The sequence below is a fragment of the Anneissia japonica genome, unplaced genomic scaffold, assembly GCF_011630105.1.
Source record: "Anneissia japonica isolate Jap-2015-1 unplaced genomic scaffold, ASM1163010v1 scaffold2392_len1475705_cov187, whole genome shotgun sequence".
Lineage (NCBI taxonomy): Eukaryota > Metazoa > Echinodermata > Crinoidea > Comatulida > Comatulidae > Anneissia > Anneissia japonica.
This window is the reverse complement of record NW_022751777.1, coordinates 1,055,473-1,067,414: the sequence shown is the minus strand read 5'-3', so window position 1 is coordinate 1,067,414 and position 11,942 is coordinate 1,055,473. Positions and strand designations below refer to the sequence as shown.

General features: G+C 32.7%; 1 protein-coding gene across 1 annotated transcript in view; it reads right to left on the bottom strand.

Moving 5' to 3' along the window:
* LOC117121847 (cytochrome P450 4C1-like) overlaps positions 1 to 11,942 on the bottom strand; it is a 30,804-nt gene that overhangs the window by 11,073 nt on the left and 7,789 nt on the right. The window contains exons 2-5 of the mRNA XM_033267229.1: positions 11,722 to 11,828; positions 8,091 to 8,179; positions 6,737 to 6,927; positions 225 to 294 (exon numbers count right to left, since the gene is read on the bottom strand). Of these exons, the coding sequence (XP_033123120.1) occupies positions 225 to 294; positions 6,737 to 6,927; positions 8,091 to 8,179; positions 11,722 to 11,828 (457 nt within the window). The remainder of the gene's footprint in view (positions 1 to 224; positions 295 to 6,736; positions 6,928 to 8,090; positions 8,180 to 11,721; positions 11,829 to 11,942) is intronic.

Sequence of the window (11,942 nt, the reverse complement as noted above, 5' to 3'; positions counted from 1 at the left end):
CAGTTTAAACTTATTCCTCCATGGTTAAGGTATAGACTTCTTAAGTAGAAAGGCCCGGGATGCCAGTGGTAGTCTAATCATTCTACGTCGGTAAGCGTTGTCGCAAAAGGATGGGGATTTTAAAATGTTCATCCAATTCATTCAACATTCATAGTCGGTGAATGCAAGAACAAAATTATTATGGCGTAAGCATATTAAAAAGAAATGGTAATATATTCACCTACCTTTTTACAGCTTTTGCGTAGTCGTTTTCGGCATTATTTTGAGAGCCGAGGCAATGACCCATTGCCGTTTCTATAGATATTTAAATAAATAGTAAAAACAATTAGCATTCATGTAAATAATAATAATAAAGGCCTAATAATAGGCCTAATAATAATAATAATAATAATAATAATGATAATAACAATATGTACATGAATGCTAATGGCTTTTTAATAATAATAATAATAATAATAATATGTACATGAATGCTAATGGTTTTTTTTAAATAATAATAATAATAATAATAATAATAATAATAATAATAATAATAATAATAATAATAATAATAATAATAATAATAATAATAATAATAATAATAATAATAACTGTCGACTTATAGAGCACATATTATGGAAACCTATGCGCTTAACACGAACATGAATAAACGGACAATTAATACTTAATCTAACCCTAAGCATGTTTGGCCGTTGACTCTGAGGAGCTCATCCGTCCTTTCTTCCGCCCTTTCTTTAGCCATTTGGCGTTTCCCAGCAGTAGCTGGAAAAGCCATTGTTTTATGTTCTGGTTTTTTTTTTCTTACATACTTTTTTTTTCTATCTTATTGCACTTGTTTATTCCGTCTGACAATTTGGTCACTTTGCAGAATTGGATCTTTTCCAAATTTTGTCCAAGCATAGACCATATATCAAGGATGTGCCTCCTAATATTTAGTGACAATTCAGAGTGGAGTGGGGTGTGGTTATGAGGACCAATTAATGGGATTTAAGGGAAAATATCTAACACCAGATATTTCAAAGCATTGGGTGTCAAGTTGACGGCAATTTAAATTTCCAACTTCGCATACCTAAATAGGGTATCTCCAAAAAATTATCAATTGATCTAAATAATACTTTCTATAATATAGTGTCATGGTCCAATAAAAAAAAAATGTTTAAATTTTGGTGACGATTCGGTGTCAAGTTGAGGGCAATTTAAATTTCCAACGTCTCATACCTAAATATCTCCAAAAAATTATCAGTTGGTCTAAATAAAACTTTCTATAACATAGTGTCATTGTCCAATAAAAAAAATGTTTAAATTTTGGGGACGATTCGGTATAGGGTGTGAATATGAGGACCATTCAAAGGAAATCGTCCCATACCAGATATTTCACAAATTTATCAACTGCTTAGAATGACATTTTTTTAAAAAAGTTTATTTAAGTTACAAGGAAGGAATTATGACATTTTGGTGACGAACTTGATTCGGGTGGATGTAATGGTCATTTAAAGTGATAACGGCCGGACCTAAATATCTCCAAAACCAATAAATCGAAATAAAACTTTACAGAATGGTTTGTTATGGTCCAATAAAGACACGATTACATTTTGATGAAAATCTGGTGTAGGGTGTGGACATGAGGGCCATTTAACTATAGACGTCCTAAACCAGATATCCCAAAAACTGATCAACTGATCTGAATGAAACTTTCTGGAAACGTAAACCATGTTACAAGGAAGGAACTATTAAATCTTAGTGACGATCCCGATTCGGGTGTGAATTTCAGGGTCATTTAAATTGCTAAGTTCCTAGACCTAAATATCTGTAAAAAAGTTATCAATGGATCTAAATGAAACTTTCCATAATAGTTTGTCATGGTCCAATGAAGAAATGGCTACATTTTGGTGACGATCCGGAGTAGGGTGTTGATATGAGGACCAAGAATTTTAATGGACGGGTGATTAAACTATATGCGTTTTCTAAAGCGTTTTCTGCAGCTAGGTTAAACGCACAATGAACAATTTTCGATTTCAATTACTGAATTACCATAGGCCTAAACTAAAAAATCACTGACCTGCGCAGTGTCGGCTCATACGGTATAGAGCGCAATGGTTTTGATTCTTCATGTACCTCCCTATTACCATCGCAGTTTTTAGTTCTCGAGTCTCACTAACATCGCGTTTGCCGTGAAGTTGGTTTTCATTGTTTTGTTTTGTTTTGTTTTTTTTTTTTTATTTTTTTTTTTTTTTTTTTTTTTTGTTTTTTTTTTTGCTTCATACTTTTCTTTAGTAGTATTTTGTATTTCTTGTGATTTTAACTTTATACTTTTTAATGTCTTTTGTTTTGCTGCAATTTCAAAATCGCTTCTCATTATGGCAATGAGGAAGAGCCCAGTGTTCTGTTGTACAAACAGATATACTAAGTCTAGGAGGCTCGAGTTGATGCATTTTTTCACGTCATACCCAGGACATCTTCACTACAACTAAAACTAATCGCAACTACCTAAATATAGCTTAAACTAGAGCAAAACTACCCCCACCCAACCCCCGTACACCATCCCGGTATTTCAAAGGTTTCGGGGTTAAACTTGAAAACATACATACAATTCATAGGAATGATTATTGACGCCATTTTGGTAATTATGAATTAAGTGATCATTTTAATTATTACAATGCAAGAGCTAAAACGGAAATTAAAACGACCAGTAGGAAGACCCAAAAATAACTGGATGAGCCAAATTAAAAAGACATGGAAGGACATGTTAACACAAACATTACAACAAATCATCCTGCCTTGCACAGAAACAAATGGAAACAATTGTGGAAAGTGTAATGTCGCAAGATGGAGCACGTTAAGAAGAAGAAGATCAATTATTATCAATTATTACAATACTTCGGCTGTCGCATCAGATATTTCTTTTGTAGTGGTCTTTCATTAATCCTGAAAGAAACCAAGAAATATTATAAAACTAACAAGGAGAAACAACCGAATAGACAGAGAGAAAACAGCCAAAGTAACCATGTCATTTCTCTGTTATACAGAATGTTCCGGCCCTTTAAAGCTTGCTGGAACTTGAAATGAAAAAGATACAACAAAACAGGTGGGAGTCACGATATATTATATTATTTTAATGATGTGTGATAGACAAATTTGTAAAAAGTAAAAAAAAATCTTAAATTTTATGCGCTGTTTTAATGAAATACATTTTTTGCTAATTTTTACCAGTAATATGCAACTTTCATACTTAACTTTATCTCTTGCTAGTTTAAATTTCTCATTGGAATAGAAACAGACAAGGACCACGCCTATTTTCAAAGAAGGGGTTCGGGCTGAGAAATAATTGCAGTAGTGTCCAACTTTCGTTTATTATGGCTGACCTGTCAACCCGTACGCATTCGCCATAAGCCTTACGCATTCCAATCAAATATTACAATCTTACGAAAGACACCGGCAAAACTTGCGCTTATCCTAAAATTTTAGTAAATTTTGTTTCTTTTTCAATTTGTAATGAATTTTACTATAACTAAATACATCATCATAACATTCTACCTCCATGTTTCAAACTGCTGTATCTGAGATCATTATAAACTCACTAATATCGATTATATATGCCATTTAAGCCAAAGCGTCCAGGGGCCGAAGGCGGCCCTCTGCCCCCCCCCCCAGCCACTGTTCACCCGATCTTACTCTTTGAAATTTCTCAAGGTTGACAGGTATGTTATGGACCCTTGTTTGTTTACCTTACGAATATTAACTTTGCCCATAAATGTCATTGTGTGTCTGGCATGAGTAATTTTAAGCAAAGCAGAGTGACTGCTGCTACTATTTGCTGACCTAAAAAATAATTTGACACGGTGAATCACTCACTAATTACAACTTGGTCTTCATAAAATGACTTTAAATTGCTTTAAATCTTATTTTTATGACATGACCCAAATACCTCAAATCTACTGTTACATGCTAAAAACCAATGAACATTGTTATTTCAATAAAAACGATAAAAACAATTTAGTTTTCCACTCTCTTTCAATGAAACTCTATATTGTTTATATGCGAGGTCACATAAAAAAGGCTTCTAGTGGAGCGTATGTCTATATGCCCTATACTGCCTTATGTACAGGTATTATGTTTTAAAGTATCCACATAGGGATTCGGTCATCATGAAATGATTTATTTATTTATTTACCAAATTTCTATAGCGCCTTTTCATGAAAAATCATGTTCAAAAAGGCGCTTAACATTCAGAATACAATAAATTAACAATAAAAAAATAAACAATTGAGAGTATAAAAATTCATACATTAATTACAATAATATTATAAAATGATACAGAAAAAAGGATCCAGTATTAATTAACTGACAATATTGTATAAAGCAGTTATAAAAATCTAAAATTTGCACAATATCTCAAATTGAGGCATACATTTAATATTTCGGAAGCAATATATTGGTACATTAAAAATTGAAATAAAACAATTTAAAATATATTATTATTAATTAAAATATTTTAATAACAATTGAGCTATAATTAAAACCACCAAACTTCAATTAAATTACCGGTTAAAACATTTTATTACAAAATTTTAAAACCGTGCAGCAGTAACAAGTTATTGATTATAATTTAGGATGAATAAATGCGTTTTCAGTGCTTTTCTAAAAATGTCTAATGAAGAGGCCCTGGAAAGCTGATACAATACGGCAAATCATTCCAGAGCGTAGGTGCGGCCTTTGCACAACCCCTTTCCCCATATGATTGAGATTTAACTCTGGGAACACTTAATGTATATGAATGGGATCGCAGAGGTCTGTTTGGTTGATACATATCGGTATTTAATCTTTCGGAGAGGTAAGTTGGTCCCTGGTATTGCAAGGCTTTTAAAGTGTGCACAAGCAGCTTATATTTAATCGTGCCTATACTGGATATCGCGATGTCTTAGTAATAATCCGTGCTGCCGTATTCTGAACCATTTGCAGTCTATTAAGGGTTAAATTCAAATGATGTGAAATTTGGTGTTGTTTTGGCTACTGGTGACTGTTTAGTGAACTTTCTAGAAAATGTCTTGGCTGAAATAAACGACCTACTTCTCATTTATTGTGCTAAAATTTAGGGGCGAAGTGATTTAGCACACTATGGCATTGTTCAACTGTCGAGAAATGTCGAAGTGGCGATTATAATAATGGTATTTAATACCATATTCATGCTTCAACTATTTTCACACCATCGGGAACTTTAGTGTCTGAGACAAACCATTTGGTTAAACGTTCATTAGAAACCAAAAACGGTGGATGTGTCAGTTTGGCATTACAGTAATTGTTAGTGTGCAAATTTCCTTTGCCTAACCATAGACTTCCACTTTACCTCAGTCATTACCTTGTCACAATTTAGATGACATTACGTAACACACCAGTGATGATCAATAGTGTCATTGCATTTCGCGAGTTACCAGAAAGATTATAAACATTTTGCTTATGCCTATATATTTTGAACTTCTGGCATAATGCCATCGGTTAAAATAATGTTTTACTTGTTAATGATTTTCACATAACCATTTAGAAAGTTTTGCCTGTGGCGACAGTACTTCTGTTAATATCATCTATAAGCTATTTATTAATTAGGAGTCTCTTCAGCTCCATACGTCAATATGACAATAACTTGCTTTGAATTCGCTCCATTTAAAACTATTGAGTCCTTTTTTAACCGTATTGTGGAAGCAGTATAATTAGCAAAATACGCCATGCAGTAATTAGCATGCTACCAATACGTTAAGAATAACAATAATAGTATTAGTAATTCTTGATTTATGGAGTGCCTCCCGTTGAAGCAACCTCAATGCGTTTAAAATTAACAACAAAAACAAAAGGAAAATCTATACTCAAACTAACTAAACAACTCATAGAAGATCAGTAAAGCTTCTAAAAATGATGACAGAACTCTTGGAAAAACCAGGCCAGACAATATTATTAATTGATTATTATAGGTGACTGTAATAGTTCTCATATTGAACTATCACTCACAATAGATTCTTCTCAGTCTGGGTTATAACATAATTTAAATCACTGTCATCATTTCTATTCGATAAGAACAACTGTCATCATGAACAGTACTATAGTCCTTATCAGTTCCTTCATATACCCGGTTTTGTTGAATTTGTTGAAATACGTGCGATAGAATCGGTTTGGCTCAGCGGCAACGGGTTGGTTACCAACCCGTTTCTGCACTGTTTTTTCTTTCACCCAGGATTATAAATATAGTGGGTTGACGGCTATAAAATCGAGAAGCAGAGATATAAACATGTAAGCGTGTCCAGGGATAAAATGGCACTTCGTAACCGAAAGTGCTATATAAACGCTCACTAACATAATATAACATAACAAACCTATGCTGACCGATTTAAGTCGCTGATCCATGCTCGAAAATATCAAAACAATTGACATGTTTTACTCTTGTCGTATAATTTATGGCATCAAACGGTACAAAGAACAAATATAAAATATTTTTTTCTTTATTTCTTTAATTCATTCTATTTATTTATTTTATTTAATACCATATTTTACAATTAAATGCGCAGAACACATGTGCATTCAATACCAATGGACGCAACACACTTAAGCGTTCAGTGATGCCTCCGCACATTAAAAACGGTATAATGCCTCTCAAATCTAACGCAGTAATTGACAGAGCCTACATTATTGCATACTGGCTTTATAATACATAATTTCGAATTAAATACAATGAATATGTCATATTTACCACAAAGAGCATCCAATACACATCCACACACCAATGGACATATATCAATGCATTTTTGGTTCGTAGCCGCGTCGAGCTTATCGGCGAGAATATTTGATTGTTCGTTGAAAACGCAGAGAAAATCATTTAGTATTTCGAAATGGAATGTTGGAGTTATGAGTTTTCTTCTGTCCTCCCATTTTTTCCCAGTGCTGAAAAATTAACGAACATGCACGATAGGTTTCAACCATGATAGTCGATCATTACATAGACTCATTGTAGTCTAGTGAATTACTTATTGCATATAAAATTATGACAAGAAGACAAAGGAAACAAAGAAATGCTTCCTAGAATTGCACCTTTAAAATAGTAAGAATTGAAGGAGGCAAATCTCAAGTATTTACAAAAGCGCGTGGCAATAACTTTGACGGTATAACTCTTTTGTAATTTGTGATTTGGATGTCAAAGCATAGTCATAATAGTAATAATAGCCATAATAATCATCATGTAGTCTAGTGAATTACTTATTGCGTATAAAAATACAAGAAGACAAAGGAAACAAAGAAATGCTTCCTAGAATTGCACCTTTAAAATAGTAAGAATTGAAGGAGGCAAATCTCAAGTATTTACAAAAGCGTGTGGCAATAACTTTGACGGATACCACTTTTTTGTAATTTGTGATTTGGATGTCAAAGCATATTCATAATAGTAATAATAGCCATAATAATGATAATGGTAATTATTATAGTTATTATTATTATTATTATCATTATTATTATTATTATTATTATTATTATTATTATTATTATTATTATCATTATTTTCATCATCACTATTGTATTTATAAATATTATGGTTTTGGTATAACCAATTTTCGACCTTTTAACAGATTTTGTTATGAATGTAAATTATATCCTATAGTCTACTCAAATATTAGGTCTATCAGATTACTAACCTTAACAGCAATCCATCACCTAGCCAAGTTTTAAAAAAAGTGTAGAAATGGGCCTTGCTGATATGTTTCTTCCTGCTGCTGAGGATGACCTTTGAATAAATCAGCAATATTCATTTTAGTAAAATTACTCCAATAAAAACCAGAACCCTGCGGGTGTGTACGTTCCTTTGTACGTAAACGTAGTTTAGAGGGATATGCTCTGTCTCTTATACACATCTAGATGTGTATAAGAGACAGTTATTATTATTATTATTATTATTATTATTATTATTATTATTATCATTATTTTCATCATCACTATTGTATTTATAAATATTATGGTTTTGGTATAACCAATTTTCGACCTTTTAACAGATTTTGTTATGAATGTAAATTATATCCTATAGTCTACTCAAATATTAGGTCTATCAGATTACTAACCTTAACAGCAATCCATCACCTAGCCAAGTTTTAAAAAAAGTGTAGAAATGGGCCTTGCTGATATGTTTCTTCCTGCTGCTGAGGATGACCTTTGAATAAATCAGCAATATTCATTTTAGTAAAATTACTCCAATAAAAAAAAAACATGCTTTACAATACTATAATAAAATTGTATCGCGCAAGTACTACAGTACGTTGTTAAGGACATTTCTGATAAGCCCCGCACCTTGGATATCGTTGATAAGGTCCCACAAAACGACAGCGTATGCAGGACGACACGTGTGTTTTTGGACCATGCAAGTATTCCTGGTCCTGTTCTGATTGGTCAGTTGTTAAATTTCTATTGACATTCCGGAATCAATTACGTTTTTGCAACAATGATCATCGATCATTTTTGCGTAAACGGCGTTCCATAATAGGACAGTATTGCGTTACAACAGACAGAATTAAAACCCGTCAACGGTAAACATCATCATCAATATGTTTCGTTGTGAAATATAATCCGTTCTCTTTACATTTGAAAAGTAAGGAGGTCTCCATTATATACCAAGTGTCATTTAATCCAAACTTCAATAACTTTTTAGAAAAATAAAGATTATCTTACTAGTTCCGTGTTAGTTAAATTTCAGAACAACGTTATTGTAGCCTCAAGTTTGTCCAAGCAGGTAACGATTTGTGAATTTGAGATTTTAGCAAAGATTTGTCTCATTGTTTTAATAGAAATTATTTACGATATGCCGTAGGCCATAACCCTATTCACACAAATCACAATCAACTTTAGCGGAAAATGTAGTTCATTTTCCTGATTTAACATGTACCGTACGGCATTAAACATTTGGCCAGGAAATGTAAGTTAAACACTAGAATAAATAGTTTTCATTGAAAAATAAATAAAAGATTAGGCTTAATTTTCGTTCGCCATTCACTTTCTTTTAAAAAGATGTTGAAGGTATTATTAGGCAAAGTACCGTATCATTATCATTAGGCATATTATTATTATTATTATTTTTTTTTTTTTTTTGCGAACTTTGGATGGGCATCTTTTTGAGGCTAATTTTGCAGTTAAGAGGGGGGCTTCTTTTCAAAATGAATACTGTAATTTTTTTTGAATTTGTACTATGAAACGATAAATAAGGCCACTGTAACATCAACCTGTATCATGGAGTGCATTTAACTGGCATTCAATCACCAAAACTACGGTACTGTATAAACCAAGATTTGTTTTCAATTTGTTTTGTTTTTTTAAATTGATGTACAGTGTATATACTGTACTATCTCTAAAAGAAGCCTATAATATCTTGAAAAGAATCTAGCCTATAATTTTGCAAACTAAAGAGGGGCTTCAGTTTAAGATGTGCTTCATCTCGAGATTAAGCCCATTGGGCTTCAATTCGAGGTTTTACGGTATATAGGCCTATAGATACGTTTTTATAATTATTTTATTGGAGACAGATTAATGAACTTTTCAAAATTATGACTAATGATTTAAAGAATTAAATATTAATCGTCATTTTTAAAGTAGCAGGCCTGTACATCTGACATGTTGACCTCCGTTTTGTCGTTCATTAGCAAGTGGAAGGGAGAATCCTGTCGAATTACCCAAGTGGATGAACGATCAGACTATGTCATCAAAATTAGCGTCATAATTTTGACTCAGATGTTAAAAATTAATTAGTTTTAAATCGTTTAATTCGTTTAAATTACGGTTCGAAACTCTCGATATTGTCTTTGGGAAAGATGAGGGAAAGATACTCTACCTATACGTCTGTCTCTCTCTTAAAGGCAGTTCTGTGGGTCCACATGGTCTCAAACTAAAATTTCTAGCCAATTTAGTCAGTTCTGTTTTACTTCACATTTGCTACAACTTTCCGCCGGTATCGACGTAATAATCTACCGGTTGGGATGAGTATGTACAGTAGGCGTTTTGCGTGATCACTAAAGTGGTTCTTCCACTTGATGAGAGATATTTGTATGCAATGTAGTACGAGGCAAATCTTATTTTTAAAGCATGTTTATCTGTAAAGTGTGCAATAGATATTCTTACAATATCCAAGGAGCGAAGTTTAGCGGAAATATCCATAATATAGTATAATTTGCAACGACTGTATTTAAACTCATCACTTAGGCCTATTAAATGAAAACTTAAAACATAGAATTTTTATCAAGATTTGTTTAAGAGTCTTACATTTAGAAATAGAGAAGGATAGGTGAAACAAGATCCTACTCCACAGCCCTTTATGCAAATTAGGCAATTTAATATGCTTAAAATGTTCATTTTCCTTAATTTGTAAGTCCTATTTAACTCAGAAATAATTTTAATAGTAAATTTCATTTAGCTTTTCCTCATGTTGATAAACTTCAACATTGTCTAATATTTATTATTAGATTATTGCTTAAAACACAAATGGATCACAATGCTTTAATACAAACTGTAACGTATATAGACCTGATGGCAAAACATAGCCAGTATTACGCGCTTATCTGGACATGCCACTTTTCCCCCAACGCACACGAGGAAACATTAAAAAGAAAGATTATAATTACTATACTGACTTTTCCGGAGTGCCAACCAAACTTATCCGCTACAGTAACCAATCAAAGTAGCCACAAATACGCGCATGTCTCAAAAACACCTACACACGTTTACGCTATCGTTTTGTTGGACATAATAGCAACAATATCCAAGGAGCGAAGTTTAGCGGAAATATCCATAATATAGTATAATTTGCAACGACTGTATTTAAACTCATCACTTAGGCCTATTAAATGAAAACTTAAAACATAGAATTTTTATCAAGATTTGTTTAAGAGTCTTACATTTAGAAATAGAGAAGGATAGGTGAAACAAGATCCTACTCCACAGCCCTTTATGCAAATTAGGCAATTTAATATGCTTAAAATGTTCATTTTCCTTAATTTGTAAGTCCTATTCAGCTCAGAAATAATTTTAATAGTAAATTTCATTTAGCCTTTCCTCATGTTGATAAACTTCAACATTGTCTAATATTTATTATTAGATTATTGCTTAAAACACAAATGGATCACAATGCTTTAATACAAACTGTAACGTATATAGACCTGATGGCTATTGTCCAGAAATAAAACCCTGTCTAGGGAAACAAACCAACTTTTTAGTCTATAATGATTATAGCAAATTAGTTGAACATGTGAACGTGTGCGTTGTTAAGGATGTACTTATAACGAATCGTCCTGTGTAGTACTGTGAGTGTTTATAAGTTAATAAATCAGAAACTTTACAATAATTACTGTACGGTATTTTTACCCATTGACGCCTGTGGTTTGAGTTCAATTATTTCCAAGCATTTGATTTGTCTGACTTTATACTTAACACATTGATAACTTTACATAATAGGCCCTATAAGCCAAACTCATGTACTGGACTATCCATACGGTACTATAAAAAGGCATATGTTTTTCCACAGTATATCAGTGTTTTCTCGAATACTGATGAAACAAATTCGTAACCAAACAGATTTTGCCTAAGTCTATGCCTAGTCTAAGGAAATACTGTATCTCGATTTCTGAATGAAAATACTGTTGAGTTATTTTGCTTAGAGCTTATTCCTACTCCCTTCCACTAATAAGTGCATGACTTGTGTGTCCTTGTTACCTCGGCACTTTCTGGCGAGCACAGAGTGACTGCTGGAACGGGGCCAATCCATAACCGGTAAATTGACGGAAACGTTTCGTAGTACTTCTTAAACCGCATATAAAAATCTGTAAAATGAAGGTTATTCAGATTCAAATAATGGTTAAGCATAAAAGCCGCTTTCAGTCTCACAGAGCAATTCACGAAACCAGTATGTCATCCCTTTGTGCTTAATATGCATT